Source organism: Oryctolagus cuniculus, chromosome 17 (genome assembly GCF_051225735.1).
Source record: "Oryctolagus cuniculus isolate XC-2025 breed Fujian yellow rabbit chromosome 17, ASM5122573v1, whole genome shotgun sequence".
Taxonomy (NCBI): domain Eukaryota; kingdom Metazoa; phylum Chordata; class Mammalia; order Lagomorpha; family Leporidae; genus Oryctolagus; species Oryctolagus cuniculus.
The window spans coordinates 65,256,778-65,277,397 of NC_142883.1; the positions used below are offsets into that span (position 1 = coordinate 65,256,778).

Consider the following 20,620-nt stretch of genomic DNA (forward strand, 5'->3'; position numbering starts at 1 on the left):
CAGAGCTAAGCTGATCCGAAGGCAGGAGCCAGGTGCTTCTCCTGGTCTCCATGCGGGTGCAGGGTCCAAGCACCTGGGCCATCCTCCACTGCACTCCCGGACCACAGCAGAGAGCTGGCCTGGAAGAGGGGCAACCGGGACAGAATCCGGTGCCCCGACCGGGACTAGAACCCAGTGTGCCGGCACTGCAGGCGGAGGATTAGCCTAGTGAGCTGCGGTGCTGGCCACCCCAATCAGTCTTAACCAGAAGTCAGTGGTGGCTGCTGCCCTCTGAAAGCTTGGCCGGGGCTGGCGGGTCTGCTTCCTAGACAGCAGGTTCACATGGCTGCTGTCGGAAGTTCTGCGTCTCTCGAGTGGCTGGCTGGAGGGACTGGGGTTCCTCTATATGGCAATCTCTCCCACGGCTGCCTGAGTGTCCTCAAGTTATGGCAGCACAGGTGTTTGGACCCCTGCCAACTAAGTGGGAGACCCAAATGGAGTTCCTGGCTCCTGGCTTCAGCCCGGCACAGCCCTGGCTACTGCAGCCATGTGGGGGAGTGAGCCAGTGGGTGGAGGATCCTTTCTCTCTCTGTCTCTCCCTCTCTCTGTTGCTCTGCCTTTCAAATAAAGAAAGAAATCTAAGAAGCCGCATGTCTTTGATGACCTATTATTAGAATCATGCAATGCCACCTTTCACCACATTAAATTCCTTAGGGAAACAACACACTTAATGAGACAGGGCTTAAGCGCCACTTGTCAAAGAGAGGAGTATCAGAATTGTCTGTTTAAAGTGACCACACCAAATTATTCATCGCTGTTTGCCTCCATTTTTTTTAATATTTGTAGAAAAGATTTATTTATGGGGTCGGTGCTGTGGCGTAGCAGGTAAACCCGCTGCTTTGGTGCTGGGATCCCATATGGGTGCCAGTTCCTGTCCCAGCTGCTCCACTTCTGATCCAGCTCCCTGCAAATGTGCCTGGGAAAGCAGCAGAAGACAGAGTTGAAAGAGTTTGAAAGACAGAGTTACAGACAGAGAGAGGGAGAGACAGACAGAAGGGTCCTGCATCCACTGGTTCACTCTCCAAATGGCCACAACAGCCGGAGCTGCACCGATCTGAAACCAGGAGCCAGGAGCTTCTTCCGGGTCTCCCACGCAGGTGCAGGGGCCCAAGCACCTGGGCCATCCTCCGCTGTTTCCCCAGGCCATAAACAGGGAGCTGGATCGGAAGAGGAGCAGCCGGGACACAAACCAGCGCTTATATGGGATGCCAGGGTCGCAGGCAGAGGCTTAGCCTACTTTGCCACAGAGCCGGCCCTAACTTGTAGTGTAACCCCGGCCAAAATTCATCTATGGTAGAAACAATGAGAACAGTGGGGGAAGGGGCAGATGGACAAGAGGCAGGTGGGACTTTGTGGGGGAGAAGAGATAGTTTTGTATCAGCATTGCTTTGTACGCTGGCCAGCAGCCGCATGTTGTTATCCCACCACCGAACGCATTTGTGAAAACTCCCACGGCTTTCACTGGTAAAATTTACCCGTGAATACACCGGGTAGAGCTACTGGGGGCGACACGTACTGATTGCAGACGCAGCTCACTCTGAAAAGCCTCCGAGAATAAGACCCTGCGATGGCTGGGCAGAGGCACGGGTAGGAGCTGCGGTGAATGTTGCCCCAAGGCAGAGGCAACTCCAGGAGCCAGATCATGGGCACGTGCGTCTACACCGCACGCTGCCTCCTGCTGTATTTCTCACTGAATGCCCACCGCCAGGCACACAGGGGGCGCTCAGCGTTTGCCAAAGAAGCACAGGTAAGAAAATGCATTCTGCCCCCCCTCCCCAGGGACCCACTCCCCCAAGGCTGCAGCCCTTGGCTGGCTCAGGGTGGGTGCAGCATCACCCGCCAGACCCCGCCTCCATCAGCCCCATCACCAGGTCTCCATCCTCCAGAGGGAACCCAGGCCCGCCTTGAAGCCCCGCCCCCGGAGGCCTAAACCCCGCCCTCCGGATACCCCGGAGCTACGCCCCCGAGCCTGCCTGCAGCCCTTGGCCCCGGCAGGTTGGACTGAAGCATCAGCCGCTGGTCCCCGCCTCCCATCATCGCCATCACCGCTTCCCCATCCTCCGCAACCCGAGGTCCTGGGAGCCCGCAAGCTTGCAGCGGAGGGGTGGGGCGCCCCGAAGCCACGCCCCGGCGCCCTGAAGCCACGCCCCGGCCCCGCCTCCCATCATGCCCATCACCGCTTCCCCATCCTCCGCAGCCCGAGGTCCTGGGAGCCCGCAAGCCTGCAGCGGCGGGGTGGGACGCCCCGAAGCCACGCCCCCTGTACCTCCAGAAGCCACGCCCCGGCGCCCTGAAGCCACGCCCCTGTCCCGCCTCCATTCCTCCCCATCACCGCTTCTTCCTCCGCTGCCCGAGGTCCCGGGGGCCCGCAAGCTTGCAGCGGAGGGGTGGGGCGCCCCGAAGCCACGCCCCCAATCCCGAGCCACGCCCCTGCCCCGCCTCCGCCGCGCTCGTGTCCCTTTAAGGCGCGCGCCGCGGCCTCGCTCTGCGGCCGGAGCCTGCGCGCCCCCTCCTCTCCGTCCGCGGCCACCGTCATGTCCGCCGGCCGGCCCGGGCGGGCCCCGCAGCCCGCGGCGGGCGGGCCATGATCCGGCTGGGCGGCTGGTGTGCGCGGCGGCCCCGCGGCGCAGCGCTGGCCGCGGGGCGGCGCCGAGCATCGGGCGGCCGCTCTCTGCGGGTGCTGGTGGACATGGACGGCGTCCTGGCCGACTTCGAGGGCGGTTTCCTCCGCAAGTTCCGCGCGCGCTTCCCCGACCTGCCCTTCATCGCGCTGGAGGAGCGGCGCGGCTTCTGGGTGTCGGAGCAGTACGGCCGCCTGCGGCCTGGGCTGAGCGTGAGCACCCCAGACCCCGGCCCGGGCGCCCCGGCGACCTTGGGCGGGTCCCTCGTCCGATGGGGTCCCGGGGGGGAGCAGCGAGGCCGCCGCCGGCCGCAGCCCTGCGCTCGGGGGCCGCCGCCGCCGTTTTTGGGGGGCTCCTCGCAGAGCCGAGCGCGCACCCCTTCCTCAACCGCCGCCTGGCTGAATTCGCCCTCAGGACCGCGATGCGCTACGTCCTCATTCGTCGCACCCCCCGTTATTCCTTTCCCAGGAATTGGATTTTTTTTTAAACCAGTCTCTTTTTTTTCCCCCTTTTTTGCATCCGAGGCTCAGAGAGATTTGGAGGCCCCTTCGCCCCCACCTCACACAGTGGATCCGTAGTCAGGCTGGGAGATGCGGGCCGTCCTGAGCCACCCCACCGCAGCCCCCGCGATGGACAGAGGAGAGAGGACCCCCACCCCCATCCCCCTCACCTTGCGAGTTGACAGCGTTCTGGGAAAATGAACAGGGGATCTGGCCGTGCGCCCCACCGACAGAGGCTGGATAGAAACCCCCACGTGCCGGCTGCAGTCTGCGGAGAAGGAGGCGCGCCCTGAGTGTGCCACTAGGGGGCGCAGTCAGGGGTCCAGACCCCAGGGTGCCTGATCCCGAGCGCAGGGGGCTGGCTTTCCCCATCCCAGAACCCTGCGCTCTCTGGCTCCGGCCTCAGTGGAGGGACAGGTGTGAGAGGAGGAGCCAGCTGAGGGCCCCTCTCTGCCTGGAGTGTGCTTAGTCCCACTCTCCAAGCCTGCATCTCGGCTCCCGCTCCCGGCCAGGACTCACGCCGGGAGGCAGCAGGGGGGGTTCCAGGACCTGGGACCCTTACCACCCGTGTTGGAAGACCTGGATGGAGTTCCTGGCTCCTGGCTCTGGCCGGGTCCTGTTCTGGCTGTTGCGGGCAGCTGGGGAGTGAACCAGCAGATGGAAGATTCTCTCTCTCCCTCTCTCTCTCTGGCCCCTGCCTCTCTCCGTCTCCACCTGGAGAGGCACTGTGGCTTCTCCAGCCCTTGGTACGATCCTATGGACCCCAGGACTGAGGAGATGGGCTCCTGTTTGCTCAGTATGAGGCAGGGGGCAGTGAGGAGGGTGCCCTGGGAGTGACCTACTGATCTGCTTCCATGCCAAAGGCACGGGTCACAGCAGGACAGCCCTGGGAGGGGGAGGGGGTTCCTCTTGCCCAAGTTGGCCCAGTATCTGTGGTCACATCAAAGCAGCAGGGAGCAGCCCGGCTTGCAGACAGAATGTTCTCTCGGGTCTCCTTGATTCTCCCATTGTTCAGGGAGGTGAGTAGGGCAGAGGCAGCGAGCATAGCTAAAACAATATTTATTTTGTTTATTTGAAAGGCAGAATTGGAGAGGGAGAGAGAGAGAGAGATCTTCCATCCACTCTCCAAATGGCCAGGACTGGGCCAGGCCAAAGCAAGGAGCCTGGAACTCCATCCAGGTCTCCCACATGGGTGGCAGGGCCCCAGGCACTTGGGCCATCTTCCACTGCTTTCCCAGGTGCATTAGCAGGGAGCTGGATCGGAAGTGGAGCAGCTGGGCATGTACTGGTGCCCATATGGGATACCTGTGCCACATCGGTGGAGGCTTAAACCGCTGTGCCATGGTGCCATCTCCATTTTTAGTCTTAGCCTGTTGGGACTGATGAACCGAGCCCAGAGCAGCCAAGGGCTTTGACCAGGGGCTCACGGCATGTCTGTGCCGTGGAGCTGAGGGACCTCCGGTGCTGGGTGCCTGGTATGCCCCAACCCGGACCTCCAAAGGGAAGGAGCGACTCCCGTGTCCCTTTTATAGACTGGGAAAGAGGTTCATGGGGGATCCACTCCACCCGTCTACACTGCCTGCGTGTGAGTCAGGAGCCCTGAGTTCAAGTCTGGAAGCAGGCAGGGTTCGCCCTGAGGGTCGGTGGGGGTCGGATAAGAGCAGGGGCATCAACTGGGTGCTGGCCTTGACTTTGCAGAGGCACTTCCTGTGGGGTTCAGCCCCCCTGCCCCACTAAATCCCACGCAGCCCAAGGCCGTTGATCTCTTTCCCCTTGCTTGGTCCTAGACAACATGGCCGCTGCTCTGCTGTGTGACGTTGGGTCGGAGTCCTCCCCTTTCTGAGCCTCCATTGTCTACTTTGTAAGACGAGAGGGCGCAGTTTTGCTCTAAACTCTAAAAGTGCGTTTTTTAAAATTCTTTCCTGGGTCCTTATGGGCAACACAGGAGACAGGAGCAGAGCTGTTCCTGCTGACGGGGGGTGGGGCCTCCTACCTGGCCCCGCCCCCTAGCCTGGGACCTGGGGCTGACCTTGGCTGACCTTGGCCCCGGGGAGAGCTGAGCTGTCTCCTCCAGTTCCCCAGAGGCAGGAGGTGACACCTTCACCCGTCTCTGCTGGACCCCGACAGACAGCAGCCCAGCCACCACCCTTACCCCAAACACACACAAGCTTTGTGCACCCCACCCTCACCCCAGGAAGTTCCAAGAGTTCCTGGGAAATGAAAGTTGAAAAAAAAATAGCTTTTTTTGGTGCAAAAAAATTTATGCAGCCCCTTCAAAAAGCTCACGGAAGATGGGTGTTATGAAACACACACACACACACACACACACACACAGCCCCACGCTTGGATTTCACAGTGTTTTTGCATCCCAAGAAGCTCATCTTTGAATTACAACTGAATTGGGGCTCCTGGTGTTGGTGGGGTCTGGGGGAGAGGTCAGGGGAATGGGGAAGCCCCTGCGTTCCTGTGGGCAGGTGAGGGCACTCCTGGTGTTGGTGGGGTCTGGGGGAGAGGTCAGGGGAATGGGGAAGCCCCTGCGTTCCTGTGGGCAGGTGAGGGCACTCCTGGTGTTGGTGGGGTCTGGGGGAGAGGTCAGGGGAATGGGGAAGCCCCTGCGTTCCTGTGGGCAGGTGAGGGCACTCCTGGTGTTGGTGGGGTCTGGGGGAGAGGTCAGGGGAATGGGGAAGCCCCTGCGTTCCTGTGGGCAGGTGAGGGCACTCCTGGTGTTGGTGGGGTCTGGGGGAGAGGTCTGGGGAATGGGGAAGCCCCTGCGTTCCTGTGGGCAGGTGAGGGCACTCCTGGTGTTGGTGGGGTCTGGGGGAGAGGTCAGGGGAATGGGGAAGCCCCTGCGTTCCTGTGGGCAGGTGAGGGCACTCCTGGTGTTGGTGGGGTCTGGGGGAGAGGTCAGGGGAATGGGGAAGCCCCTGCGTTCCTGTGGGCAGGTGAGGGCACCCTGGTGTTGGTGGGGTCTGGGGGAGAGGTCTGGGGAATGGGGAAGCCCCTGCGTTCCTGTGGGCAGGTGAGGGCACCCTGGTGTTGGTGGGGTCTGGGGGAGAGGTCTGGGGAATGGGGAAGCCCCTGCGTTCCTGTGGGCAGGTGAGGGCACTCCTGGTGTTGGTGGGGTCTGGGGGAGAGGTCAGGGGAATGGGGAAGCCCCTGCGTTCCTGTGGGCAGGTGAGGGCACTCCTGGTGTTGGTGGGGTCTGGGGGAGAGGTCTGGGGAATGGGGAAGCCCCTGCGTTCCTGTGGGCAGGTGAGGGCACTCCTGGTGTTGGTGGGGTCTGGGGGAGAGGTCAGGGGAATGGGGAAGCCCCTGCGTTCCTGTGGGCAGGTGAGGGCACTCCTGGTGTTGGTGGGGTCTGGGGGAGAGGTCAGGGGAATGGGGAAGCCCCTGCGTTCCTGTGGGCAGGTGAGGGCACTCCTGGTGTTGGTGGGGTCTGGGGGAGAGGTCAGGGGAATGGGGAAGCCCCTGCGTTCCTGTGGGCAGGTGAGGGCACTCCTGGTGTTGGTGGGGTCTGGGGGAGAGGTCTGGGGAATGGGGAAGCCCCTGCGTTCCTGTGGGCAGGTGAGGGCACTCCTGGTGTTGGTGGGGTCTGGGGGAGAGGTCAGGGGAATGGGGAAGCCCCTGCGTTCCTGTGGGCAGGTGAGGGCACTCCTGGTGTTGGTGGGGTCTGGGGGAGAGGTCAGGGGAATGGGGAAGCCCCTGCGTTCCTGTGGGCAGGTGAGGGCACTCCTGGTGTTGGTGGGGTCTGGGGGAGAGGTCAGGGGAATGGGGAAGCCCCTGCGTTCCTGTGGGCAGGTGAGGGCACTCCTGGTGTTGGTGGGGTCTGGGGGAGAGGTCTGGGGAATGGGGAAGCCCCTGCGTTCCTGTGGGCAGGTGAGGGCACTCCTGGTGTTGGTGGGGTCTGGGGGAGAGGTCTGGGGAATGGGGAAGCCCCTGCGTTCCTGTGGGCAGGTGAGGGGGTGCACCTGGGGCTCAGCGGCTTCTCCCAACTCCTCAGGAGAAGGCCATCAGCATCTGGGAGTCGAAGGACTTCTTCTTTGAACTTGAGCCTCTGCCGGGGGCCGTGGAGGCTGTGAAGCAGATGGTGAACCTGCAGAAGTAAGTCTGCCCCCCCCCCCCGCCCGGCCCTGCTGCCTGCCCCTGTCCTGCTCCTCTGCCTGCCCCATCCCCTCCTTCAAACCCCACGCAGGGCGCCGCGGGCTCACTCAGCGCTCAGCCCGCTAGAAAGCCGGCCCAGCTTGCAGGCGAGGAGAAATTTTTTTTTTCTTCTTTTTGCCCAGGGTAACTTGGGAGAATGATCTGGACGAGTTTGATCCGGCCCAGGGGGTGTCCAACAAGGACACGCCCAGCGCCCAGCAAACAGCTCAGGATGGGCCGCCAGGCACCAGGGGTCCTGGGACAAGCAAAGCACGGGCCTTGCCCGGCAGGCACAAAGGGGGAAGGGTTTCCTCGCCGGGGGGCGCTGTCTCCATCACAGGCAGCACACTGGGACCCTAGTAATCTGTTTCAGACACTTCCTGTAGATGGCATCAGACCACACGTGGTCTTTTGGGTCTGGCTTCCTCCTCGTGGCACTGTGTTTCCATGATTCACGCATGTTGTACCATCCATCAATACATTCTCCTTTTTGGTGGCTATATAATATTCCATTGTAGGGCTAGCCCATGTCTGGTTTATCCATTCTTCAGTTGATGGGTGCTTGGGGCTGTCTCCCCCTTGTGGCCGTTGTGAGTAGTGCTGCTGTGAATGTTGGTGTTAAGTACCGGTTTGAACCTTTATTTTCAGTTCTCCGGAGTGGAACTGCTGAGTCCTAGAGAAATTCTGTGTTTGACATTTTCCCATCCCCGTTAGCAGTGTGGGACAGTTTCTCCACCTCTTTTGTCAACTCTTTTTACCATACACTGGTCTGTTCTCCAAATGGCTCCAACAGCTAGGTGTGGGCAGGGCTGAGGCCAGGAGCCAGGAACTCTCTCTGTAACTCCCACATGGCTGGCAGGGGCTAAGTAGTTGAGCCTTTACCTGCTGTTTCCCAGGTGCCTTGGCGGGGAGCTGGGTTGGAAGCAGAGCAGTCTGGACTCGATGGCACTCCAGTATGGAATGCGGCAGTCCCAAGCACTGGCTTAACCCACTAGCCATCACGTCGGCTCCTGTCTTGTTGATTTCAGCTATGCTGGTGGGTATGGAGTGATAACCCATTGCAGTTTTATACATTTATTTATTTTTAATTTGAAATGCGCAAAGAGAGAGAGAGAAAGAGGGAGAAAGAGAGATCTCCCATCTCCTGGTTCTCTCCCCAAATTCCTGCAACAGCCAGGACTGAGCCAGGCTGAAGCCAGGAGCTTGGACACGCCTTCCAGGTCTCCCACGTGCGTAGCTGGGATCCAAGTCCTTGGGCCACCTCCTGCTCCCTCCTAGGAGGCACATTAGCAGGAAGCTGAATCCAAAGTGGAGTAAGCCCCCCAGGAACGAGACAGGGGTGTCCCGAGCTGCCCCCAATGCCTGTCCCATGACTGTGGCTTTGATACGCATTTCTCTAATGGCCGGTGACGCTGAGAACCTTTTGAGTGATGATTGGCCCATTTGTGGGTGTGTATAAATCTATATGTATATATATATGTATATGTGTGTATATATATAAAGATTTATTTTATTTATTTGAAAGAGTTACAGAGAGAGGAACAGAGAGACAGAGAGACAGACAGACAGACAGAGAGATCTTCCATCCACTAGTTCCCTCCCCAAATGGCCACAACTTTGGAGCTGGGCTAATCTGAAGCCAGGAGTCAGGAGCTTCTTCCGGGTCTCCCACGTGGGTGCAGGGGCCCAAGGACTTGGGCCATCTTCCACTGCTTTCCCAGGCCACAGCAGAGAGCTGGATCAGAAGCAGAGCAGCCGGGTCTCGAACCGGCGCCCATATGGGCTGCTGGCACTACAAGCTTCTCAAACCCTGTTCGCTGGCCTGGATCCGCGTTCCCCATGTTGCGGGCGCCGTGTAGCCCAGTGGTGAGCACGGGACGGGGGTAGCGGCTTTGCAGCTGGATCGCCCAGGCCCGCAGCCCGGCTCCTTGGGACTCTCGCTCTCAGACGCTGGGTGAGTGCGGAACCCTGTGCACCTGCAGCATTGTGTTAGCGCCAAGAAGACTGACGAAACCGGCCTCAGCATCTTCACCTGTTAAAAGGCAGAGACGTGAGAAAGTTCTCGCTCTAGTCTCCGGCTGTACTTAGTGGGCGCTCAGCAAGCATTGGCACCCCAGGGAAACAGCCTTCCTGGGGCTGGAGCTGTGGTACAGCTGGTGAAGCCGCCCCTTGTGTCGCCGGCATCTGCTATCTAAAGCACCGGTTCGAGTCCCGGCTGCCCCACTTCCGATCCAGCTCTCTGCTGTGGCCTGGGAAAGCAGCAGAACGTGGCCCAAGTGCGTGGGCCCCTGCACCCATGTGGGAGACCTGGGTGTAGTACCTGGTTTTGGCCTGGCCCAGCCCTGGCTGATGTAGCTCTCTGGGGAGAGAACCAGTGGATGGAAGATTCTCTCTCTCTCTCCCTCTCTCCCTCTCTCTGTCGCTGTCACTCTGCCTTCAAAAAAAAAAAAAAAAAAAAAAAAGCCGTAAGCATTTAACGTTTGTGGCCGTGTGGTGACTGCAGACTATCTTTCAACGGCCGTTCCCGTAGCATCTGTCCAACGCCATCCATTCCACATCCGAGACCCCTGTATAAAGACAGCCACCCCTCCAACTCTTCATCTTAATCCTTGAGGTTTCTTTCCTGCGTGTTCCCCCACTCCTCCTGGTTTGTATTCTATCGCATGCCTTCCAACCCTGTTTTAAGTGGTAGCAGTCTAGGTACCCGCCACCGGCAAGTGGTTCAACTAAGAGATTTTGCAAAATTGCCATACTGCCGGGGGTCACGGCCAGGGGCCTGTGGATTTGAGTGTTTCCTGGGGCCAGCGCGGTGCAGCCCACTCCCTCAGAGGTGCTGCTATTGCACACCCTGGAAGGCAGCCGTGTCGGCCCCAGCAGCTGGGTCCCCCCCAGCCGTAAGGGAGGCCTGGACTGACTGCCTGGCGCCTGGCGCCTGGCTCCTGGCTATGGCCTGGCCCAGCCCTGGCTGCTGTGGGCGTTTGAGGGGAGTGAACCAGTAGATAGGAACTTTTGTCTGTCTCTGTTGCTTTGCCTTGCAAGTGAAGAACCAAGAATGACGGGCCAGTGGAGGGCCAGGGCAGGACCCTGCAGGCCGAGAGGGGACAGCAGGTGTAACGGCCTGTGTTGGGCAAGGACTTTGTTTTTTTGAGTCACATCAAAGAGACCAAGGAAGCTGGACTTTGATGAGTGATAGAGCCAGAGAGAGAGAGAGATCTTCCATCCGCTGGTTCACTCCCCAAATGACTGCAATGGCCAGAGCTGAGCTGATCCGAAGCCAGGAGCCAGGAGCTTCTTCCAGGTCTCCCACGTAGATGCAGGCGCCCAAGCACTTGGGCCATCTTCCACTGCTTTCCCAGGCGATGGCAGAGAGCTGGATCGGAAGTGGAGCAGCCAGGACTGCAACCGGCGTCCATATGGGATGCCGGCACTGCAGGTGGCAGCTTTACCCGCTAGGCCACAGCGCCGGCCCAAGAAGTGTTGTTTATTTTACTCATGATTTGAAAGGCAGAGTTCTTCTGTGGGCTGGTTCACTGCTGGGCCAGGCCAGGAACTCCAGCCAGATCTCACACACACATGTGTGTGTGTGTGTGTGTGTGTAAATGGCCAGTGAGTGCATATAAAATGCACTCAGTATCCTTCATCACTAGGGAAGCGCAAGTCAAAACCACAGTGAGCTCTCGCTGCACACCTGCCGGCCGCGATGGCAAAGACGGACGGCTGCAATGATCCGCCAGCAGGTGCGGCAACTGCAGGCCGCAGGCGTCGCGAGACAGAATTCTGGGAGGCGATTTCCTCCCGTAGAGTGGCAGTGAGATCCGCTCCCGGAGAGACGGAGACAGGTGTGTCCGCCCGCAGATGTCCATAGCCGCACAGTTACAGAGATCGGTGGGGCTGTAACCCACACGGCGGTGGGAGGGAGCGGGGGAAGGTGGACACGGGGGGGGGTATGAGAGAAGCCAGCACAGCAGAAACCTAGAATGGCCCAGCCCATTGCGGGGCGGGGCGGGGCGGGGGGCGGCACGGCCCGCCTGGTGGGAGCAGGATTTCTTTGCAGGAATGGTGGCAATGTCTACTAATCAGATCCCAGTGATGACTGTAAACCGTCAGAACCGTTTTGCTGGTTGGAAAAAGCCAGTGGACCCTCCCGGTTGCTATTCATACAAAGTTTCGGTCTGCTCTGGGGAGGTGGGGGCGGGGAGACCAGGGCGGAAAGAAGGGTGAGTTTTAGGTTTTTGCCTGAATGTGCATAGACACGCAGTAACAGGGGTGGGGCACCAACTGAGAAAGGGCCAGGGGAGTGGTAGCAGGTGCTAGGAGAGGGGCGAGCCACACGTGTCCCATTTTGGGGACGCCAAGGTTGAGATGGGTGCGTGGTAACTGGCCGTTGAGGAAAAGGGTATAACCAGGGGCGGGGCTGGTAGGCACTGGGAGCCCCGGCACTCCTGGTACCACAGGAGTGGGGGCTGCAGATGGAACGCCAGGGAGGGGCTCACGGCCAGGGACAGAGCGGCAGGTGCACCGGGCCAGGGAGGCTGAGGGGGAGGGGAGCCCTGGGCCGGTGGGACTTGAGCTCATGAGACCCCGGCACCAAGCTGCCAGAGTAAAGAGTCAGAAGCCGCCCCCTGGATCTGTGTGGAGTCGGTAGGTGTGCGGGCGGCAGTGGCAGGTGCCGGCTGTATGGGGTACTGGGGGCCTGGACGGCTCCGTGGGCGAGGCCGGGGCGGGGTCCCCGCGCGGCTGCCTGGGGCTATCAGACTGGCAGAAGTTGCAGGCCTCTGGGCCCTGGGCGGGAGGCGGGGTGGGGGGGCGGTAAGTGCTCCCACGCCAGGGGCCAGGCTCAGCCTTGGACGGCGGTGGCCACGCGGACCCACGCTCGCTTCCCTTTCCGCAGCACGGATGTGTTTATCTGCACGAGCCCCATCAAGATGTACAAGTACTGTCCCTACGAGAAGGTAAGGAGCCCCGCGCTGGCTAGGGCGCCCCTCCGCACAGGCGGTGCCGGGTTCTGCTGGGCTCCAGGGCGAGGAGGGGCGTGGCCTGCACACCTGGGCTCTGGCCTCCGCCTGCTGGGTGCTGGGGACTCCCCGAAGGGCTGTGGTTCAGGTTCGGTCTGCTTTGTGGGCCCACACACCCTGGAGTGTTCTCCGGACCTCAGAGCTCACGCTGGGGAGGGGGGGGGACCAGGAGGGCGTTGGGAACCACACCCCCACCAGGGACGGGGCGGGGCGCTGTGAACCCAGGCCTCCCCGGCTTGATGACCCGCGGCCCCTTCTGCACCTGCAAGGGAGGGAGGAAGGGAGGGAGGTGTCTGCCCCACGGTCGCGAGTGTGCGTTGAGGGAGGGCTAAAGGCCAGGCCCACTCTGGGCAGGTGGGGGGGTGCCCCCAGGTCCACGGCTGCAGCCCGACTCCAACCTTGGGGGCCCGGAAGCCCTGGGAGTAGCTGTGTGGTCCTGGCAGGGGGGGTGGGGGGCGGGACTGGCGTGGCCGCTAGGACTGGGGTCGCGCCCCCTCCCCCTGCCTGGGGTGGGGCTCAGGGCGGCCACCCCTTCTTCAGAGTGGAAAAGCAGGTGTCCAATGTGCAGCCCCAGCCAGGACTCCCCGGGGAGTGTCTGTCCCCGAGTCACTCCCCCTCCCCACGGGAGCCATCCTACTGCCCTCCCCCTCCCGAAACAGACTAAGACGCTGAGGCTCACGCTCAGGCTGGGGAAGCTGCAGCTCGCTCACGGCCGCCCGGCCCCCACCCTGCTCTGAGTCTGTACCCCCAGCCTCCAGGCCTTCCCCCTGCTGGGGGCGGGGCGTGGCAGCAACCCAGTAAATCCAAGCATGTGGCCAGTGCTGCCACCTAGAGGCGGACACCTTGAACGACACCCGGTGCGGAGCCCAGCCATAAATACCATTCTGCTGCCCGTTAAATTTTCAGTCTCTTTTCTAACCTCAGACACTCTGCCTGCAAAACACCATCGCTGATCGCTGAAGATACCTTGTCAGTCTTCTTTAAAAAGAGATTTATGTATTTGAAAGGCAGAGTGACAGAGACACACATACAGGGGGCGAGAGAGAGAGAGAGAGAAGAGAGAGAGAGAGAGAGGTCTTCCATCTGCTGGTTCACTACCCAGATGGCCGCAACAGCCAAGGCTGGGCCAGGACGAAGCCAGGAGCCTCATCCAGTCTCCCACGTGGCTGCAGGGGCCCAAGTGCTTGGATCACCCTCTGCTGCTTTTCCCGGGTGCATTGGCAGGAGAGCTGGATCAGAAGTGGAGCAGGCAGGACAGAACGGGCGCCCGTGTGGGATGCTGGCGTCACAGTGGCGGCTTTACCCGCTATGCTGCAACTGGCCCCAACCCCGGAAGCTCTCACATGGGATCCTGGGGTCTGACTCTGGCATCCCAAGCCCTAAGCCTAATCCCCACCCCCTGGGAGGGTTCTCCCTGGAGGGAAGGCCGAGGGGGAGCTCGCTAGGAGAGGAGGGCACGTGAGTGTGTGTGTGTGTGTGTGTGCGTGCATACAGGTCTATGCACGTGTGTGTGTGTGTGCGTGCGTGCATACAGGTCTATGCACGTGTGTGTGTGTGTGTGTACGTGCATACAGGTCTATGCACGTGTGTGTGTGTGCGTGCATGAAAACACAGCCATCAAGAAACCAAGACAGGGGTGGGCGTGGTATCACAACAGCGGAGCCTCCAGGGTGCCCCTCCCCACGCTGGAGTGCCTGGGATCCAGTTCCACCTCTGTTTCCCACCCAGTTGCCTGCTAATGCGCACGCTGGGAGGCGGCAGATGGTGGCCCACGTGGGAGACCCGGATGGAGTTCCTGGCTCCTGACTTTGGCCTGGCCGTCGTGGGCATTTGAGGAGTGAGCCAGCAGCTGGAAGATCTCTCTCTCCTTCTCTCCCTCTCCCTCTCTCCCTCCCTCTCTTCCTCCCTCTCTCCCTCTTCTTCTCTCCCTCTCTCCCTCCCCCTCTCCCTCTTCTTCTCTCCCTCTCTCCCTCCCCCTCTCCCTCTTCTTCTCTCCCTCTCTCCCTCCCCCTCTCCCTCTTCTTCTCTCCCTCTCTCCCTCCCTCCCTCTCTCTGTCTCTCCCTCCCTCTCTCCCTCTCCCTCTCTCTCCTTCTCCCTCCCTCTCTTCCTCCCTCTCTCCCTCTCCCTCTCTCTCCCTCTCCCTCTCTCTCCTTCTCTCCCTCTCTCCCTCTCTCTCTCTTTCTCTTTGCTCTGTCATTTAAATAAAGCAGGGAAAGTGGAAGCCAGGACAGCACAGGGCAGAGCAGGCTCCACCCCCCCCCCCCTTACCCAGGGGCAAATGGAGTCCTCGAGGGGACAGATCCTGCCCTCCCCTGCTGGGCAGACCCGACCTCATGCAGTCCTGCATGGAGCTTCAGATATCAGGAGGGAGGTGTGGGGGGCATCGGGGGACCCCAGCTTGGAGCTGGGCAGGGCAGCTCTGGAGCCCTATGCCTGCCCCACGGAGCGCTCACGACGCCCCCTGCTGGCCGCCCTGGGTAGTGGGAGGCGCGTGGTGGTGTTGGGGGGTGGGGTGGGGGGTGTGTCACTGCCCGGCCTCTGAGCACCTGGTGCCCAGCCGGGGGTCCCTGATGTCACCCTGCTCCCTCCCGTGCAGTACGCCTGGGTGGAGAAGCACCTGGGGCCCGATTTCCTGGACCAGATCGTGCTGACCCGAGACAAGACCGTGGTGTCCGCCGACCTGCTCATAGATGACCGGGTGGATATCACGGGTCAGTGGCCTGCGGCAGGGGGTGGGGTGGGGCGGGGCCTCGGCGGAGGGGCGGGGCCTCAGCGGAGGGGCGGGGCCTCCAGGCCCTCCCTCCTGCACTTCTGAGCGGTCACCCCTTGGCTGCCTCCCAGGGGCCGAGCCCAACCCCAGCTGGGAACACGTGCTCTTCACGGCCTGTCATAACCAGCATGTGCAGCTGCAGCCGCCGCGCCGCCGGCTGCACTCGTGGGCGGACGACTGGAAGGCCATCCTGGACAGCAAGCGGCCCCGCTGAGCGCGCAGTGGAGCTGGGGGCCGGGGTGCCCTCGTCCCGCTGCACGGCCCCTCGCTTCTCCAGCCCTGCCAGGCCTTAACCTGTTCTCAAGGCAGCTCTGAAGGACCCCCTGGGGGACCAAGACGAGGGCTCCCGGGCAGTGGGGGCGCCCCCGGGCGGCGCTGAGGCCGGCAGTCCTCACCCACCCCGCCGTGGGTCTGCACCTGTCGGCACCCATCCGCAAGGAGTGCCAGGAACGCGATGGGAGAGCGCGGACACGAGCCCGCCGCCTCGCCCGCGGCACCCCTGCGCCCGCCCGGCCTCCGCCAGTGACTGTCCGTCCGCTCAGCAGGTCCCCGTGGCCGCCAGCTCTGTGCTCCGGCCCGCGGGCCACACTCAGGGCTCAGCAGTCAGCAGGCTCCGATGTTTGTTGAATGCATGACAAATAAATGCTGTTCTGTTGTCGAAGGGGCTGTGTGTGTGGCCTCCAGCCCCTGCCCCGAGACCCTCTGGCGTGTCTTGTGGGTATCCTGGGTGGGGGTGGGGGTGGAGGGGATGAGGGCCGAGCTGGCAGCCTTGGGAGTCTCCTGGGCCACGCCCACCCCTGCTCTGATCAGCCCCTCCCTCCTGGATGGCACAGTAGGGAGCCCTGTCCTTGGCCTTGGCCCCAGCGGTGACGGGCATTGGTCCCAGTCCACATGCTTGTGTGGGCAGTGCCCAAGGGCAAGCCCGGAGGTGCCCGCACAGCGTCCCCTGCTGGGCTCCAGCCGCACCTGTCTGCTGGCTCCTGTCCTCCTGGGGTTGGTCTAGGGGCTGCCGGAGGCTGGCGTGAGGCTTAGAAATGCAACTTCCCAGGAGACAGGCGTCTGACCCCTGGTTTTCCATGGTCATGCACCCTGAGGCCGGAGCTGCACAGTCTACAGGACAGAGAGAGAGAGAACCTGGGGACACACACGAGGGCAGGCAGCACGTGGAGGCGTCTGGGTGGGAGAGAGGCCCGAGTCCCGGGCTGAGGGGACGTGCAAAGGCCCTGCGGCAGCCAGACGAGAACTGCAGGGGAGCGCAGCCTGGCCAGGCCTGCACGGCATCTGTTGGGGGTGAGAGTGAGGAGGCGCCGTCTCCACCTGGACGCTCTGCCGTGGGGGCCACTGCCCCTTCAGTGTCCTGGGAAGGCCACGGCCCCTCCAGCAGCCTGAAGCTCCCTGGTCTGTTTGTCCAAATTCACCTGGAGGCTTGGGGAGTGTTTTGGTACAGGACCAGTTTAGGGCTCCACCTCCCCAAAGATGAGCTGAGCTCAGCCCACCCGGAGCTGAGACAACAGGTCAGCTGTTGTTGGAAGTGGCCGCTCGCCCCTTGGAAAACACGGGAGACACTCTTAGGGGCCCCAGGACCAGAGGCCAGCGAGGGGTGACTTCCTCCAGGTGGACAGCCAGACGACAGGTGTATCCGTCCACTTTCCGGGACATTAACCAAGATAGCTGGAAGGAGCCTTTTAGGGAACGAAGGTTGGCTCCGGCCGCCCCATGCAGCCTGGCGTCTGGTGGAGCCTGGTGGTGATGGCAGGTGCAGTGGCAGCAGCGATGGCATCATGAGCCAGGAAGGCCAGAGAGGAGCTAGGCCAAACTGCAGCTCAGAAATCCTCAAACCTCTCATCATGCAAACCACACTCCTAGGACCGCCCCCTCCACGACCCCAAGATCCCCACAGGCCCCGCCCTTAAGTCAATCAACTGTTAAGGTGGAGACAGTTCAGCCAGCAGCAGGTGCCTGGGGCGTGGAGGGGCCCATCCCCCCCCCCTTTTCAGCAATGTTGGCCTCCGCTGACACCCGTGGGCCTTTGTCATCGGCCCTGCTCACCCCGGGTCAGCCTGTGTCCCCCGTCCCCGGGGGTCCCTGAGCCACACCCTTGGGAGTGAGCCTCCAACACCTCACACTCGCTCTGTGCACCGGGGGCCGACACGGCTGTCCCCCGACTCCCACCGACCTCTCCGCCTTCCCTCGCTCCTTGCGCCCTGGAGCCTCCCACCCTGCCAGTCCCTGAGCCCAGAGACACCCCCCCGGCTCATCTGCGGGGTGGGGGCAGGGGCAGCCCCATCCCTCCCTGGGCGCAGCTGCAGGTGGCTTAGCAGGGAGGCCTGGCCGCTGCGTCCTGGACCAACAAGAGTGGGCGGAGCTGCTTGGGTGGGGGCGGGGCTCAGCGGGTGGAGCCGAGCCAGTCCCGCCTCCCGTGCTGTTTGGGGGTCTAGGCGGGGCTAGAACGCCCCCTGCAACACGTGACCTTTCCTCTGGACGTCCTCACTCCCTGGCTACCGGAGGAAGGCACTGGCCCACTCCGAGTGGGGCGTGTGTCCCCTGGGAGGTCAGAGGGAGCCCCATCGGCCAACCCCGCCGAGCTCCAGGTGCATCACCTGCCCCCCTCCCAGGCACAGGGCCCCCTCCCACCTCTCCTGGGCCTGCGCGTGCCAAAACCCCGGGCCAGGTTCCAAGTGTGCAGGTGTCTGGTGGAACGCAGCGCCACCTAGCGGACGGGCTAAGTCTGTCTCAGCGCCCGCCCTGCCTGTCTTTGGCAGGGCAGCGGGGACCCACAGCCCCGCGGTGTCCTGAGCCTGAGCCGTCCCGCAGCAGCCGAGCTCCTCGGCGCCCCCTAGCGGGGCACAGCGCCCAGAGCAGACGGCAACGCCCAGCAAGCGGCAAACCCCGCTGTAAGGGTGACTCGCACTGGGGTCGGGGTAGGGTGGGGGGCTCTGAGCTCAGAACGCAAAATGCCCTGGCAGAGACAGACTTGGGGTGGGGTCTCATTTCAACACCTGCGTCTGAACACCCCCATGCACGGGTGCGGCGTGGGCGTGCACTTTCCCAGGCACATTAGCAGGGAGCTAGATCGGAAGTGGAGCAGCCGGGACTCGAACTGGCGTCCAGATGGGATGCTGATGCCACAGGCAGAGGCTTTACCCACCATGCCCCAAGGCGGGCCCCTCTGGCTTACTTCTGAAATGCCCACGACAGCTGGGACTGGGCCAAGCTGAAGCCAGGAGCCAGGAACTCCATCCAGGTGTCCCACGTGGGTGGCAGGGACCCAAGTACTTGAGCCACCATCCGCTGCCTCCTGGGTGTGCAATAGCAGGGAGCTGGAGTTGGAGGCAGGCACCGTGCACACGGAATGTGGACATTTTTTTTTTGACAGGCAGAGTGGACAGTGAGAGAGAGAGAGACAGAGAGAAAGGTCTTCCTTTGCCGTTGGTTCACCCTCCAATGGCCGCCGCGGCCAGTGTGCTGTGGCCAGCAAACCGCGCTGATCCGAAGGCAGGAGCCAGGTGCTTCTCCTGGTCTCCCATGGGGTGCAGGGCCCAAGCACTTGGGCCATCCTCCACGGCACTCCCTGGCCACAGCAGAGAGCTGGCCTGGAAGAGGGGCAACCGGGACAGAATCCGGCGCCCCGACCGGGACTAGAACCCGGTGTGCCGGCGCCGCAAGGAGGAGGATTAGCCTAGTGAGCCGCGGTGCCGGCGGAATGTGGACATTCTAACCTGTGTCTTAACTGCTGGGCAAAACACTTGCCCCGTTGTAGGGGGCGATTTTAGCAAGGAAATAGCAATCAATTACAGCTAACGAGGAACGCTCACTCTTCACATCTGAGCCCCAGCCAACAGGCTCAGAGACTCGTGCACCGGCCCAAGGTGGCCCAGACAGAGTCCGAGGCGCCGAGTGCGGCTGGCTGCTGGCTTAGCCTCAGGACCAAGGGGAGACTGGGGCTTCCTGGCGAGGCCCCCAGCGGCGCTGTCAGGGTGCGGCCACCAGGTGGCAGCACCACCCCTGCCTTGAAGTCGAAGGGGGGCGGCACCTGCGCGGGTGCACCTGTGCAGAGAGAAGCGAGGCGGGAGCCCCATGCCCAGGGTTCTCTCCTCCCCCTCCTGGGCCGGCGCTGCTGCTCCCTGGGCTGTAGTTAGGACTTCAACTCCTCTCTGCTGTCCCCAAGGATGGAAGTTCTTGGATAGACAACAGCCACGTAATGACCAAACAGCTGTGTGCCTAAAGGTAGATGTTTGGGCCCCCTGCCTCCCCCATGGGAGACCCGGATGGAGTGCCTGGCTCCTGGCTTCTGGCCTGGCCCAGTCTTGATTGTTGCAGCCATTTGGGGGCGTGGACCAGCAGATGGAAGATCTCTCTCTTCCTATTTGTCGCTCTGCCTTTCAAACAAATAAATCTTTTGGAAAATAAGATGTGGCGAAGAGTAAGGCGGAGGGAGCACAGCAGCACCTGACACTCCTGCTGCCTTTTCTGTATATTAAAAAAGATAAAAAAAAAAAAAAAAATCAGGCTTCGGTGGGGGTGCTGCAGTTCACACAGTTGGCCACTGGGAGGCGCCAGAGGACAAGCCCTGCCTGCTCAGCTCTCCAGCTTCCCTGGTGGAGTGGGCGCCCTGGCCCACCCCTGCGCCCGGTCTGGACCCAGCCCCGTGTTCAAGTCTGCAAGCCGCTCCCAGCCCTCTCTGCTTCCTGCCTGCCTGTCTTTTGTTGAAGGCCCTGCCGATGTCCCCAGAGTCCCCCACGGGCTGCCCCAGGCTCTGGGACGGCCTGGACCGTAACTTCATAGGGACCCTGGGGAGAACAGGCGAGGATGGGGGAGCGAACTCCAGGCAGGTTCCTGTGTCATCAAGGTGAGAGGCCAGGGGGAGACGCACCTGCCCGGATGCTGTGAAGAGATGTGGAGGATGCAGCCCAGGCAGCCCCCAGCCCACCGCCTCCTCCCCGCAAGACTCCCAAGGCTGAGCGCAGCCATCGCCACTCTGAAGCTCTGTGGCGCCCCCATGTGGCCAGGGAAGGAATAGCATCTGTGGCCAGGCTGATCTTTTAAAAAATTGCAGTCAATGCTTGCAACGGCTGGGGCTAGCCCAAGGCCAAAGCTGGGAGCTGGGAGCTCAACCCAGCCCCCCGCCTCCCTCGTGGGGGTGTGGTCTTGGCTGGGCTGCAGCCTCTGCTCCCGGCCGAGCTGATGTCCGTGGGCCAGCCCCGCCCACAGGTGAGAGTGTGCCGGGTGGGACAGCCAGCCCTGCCTTCCCGGCCGGGAAGGAAAAGTGGCCCTAGCACACGGGCCTGAGCACCCGACTCACAGTTCCCCGCCACCCCCATGTGGACCCTGAGTTAGCCGGGGCCCCAGCTGGCACCCAGGAGCCATCCCTGGTGGAGACACAGGCTCTGCTCACCCATGGGGCCCTTTGATTCCTGCTGCCCCCCGCCCAGGGAGCCCCTAGAAAACCATCCGTGGGCCCCCGACAAGGGGGCGTGGAGGAGCCTGGCCGAGGCCACCTCCCGTGACTCCTGTGACAACGCGGCCAGGCCCCA

At 62.2% G+C, this 20,620-nt stretch overlaps 1 protein-coding gene across 5 annotated transcripts; it reads left to right on the forward strand.

Moving 5' to 3' along the window:
• The first annotated feature begins 2,483 nt into the window (after positions 1-2,483).
• On the forward strand, positions 2,484-15,747 carry NT5M (5',3'-nucleotidase, mitochondrial). 5 transcript variants are annotated; one of them, XM_070061761.2, is made up of 5 exons: positions 2,497-2,872; positions 7,161-7,261; positions 12,192-12,252; positions 14,913-15,027; positions 15,158-15,747. In XM_070061761.2, exons 1-5 carry the CDS (start codon positions 2,624-2,626, stop codon positions 15,298-15,300), a joined length of 669 nt encoding a protein of 222 aa, XP_069917862.1. In that variant the 5' UTR covers positions 2,497-2,623; the 3' UTR covers positions 15,301-15,747. The 5 variants fall into 5 exon arrangements, with proteins under 5 accessions (XP_089173265.1, XP_069917862.1, XP_089173267.1 ...); XM_089317139.1 differs by lacking the exons at positions 12,192-12,252; positions 14,913-15,027; positions 15,158-15,747 and adding exons at positions 8,197-8,336; positions 10,948-11,132 and having other exon boundaries at positions 2,484-2,872; XM_089317141.1 differs by lacking the exons at positions 2,497-2,872; positions 7,161-7,261 and adding an exon at positions 8,197-8,336.
• Positions 15,748-20,620: the final 4,873 nt, after the last annotated feature.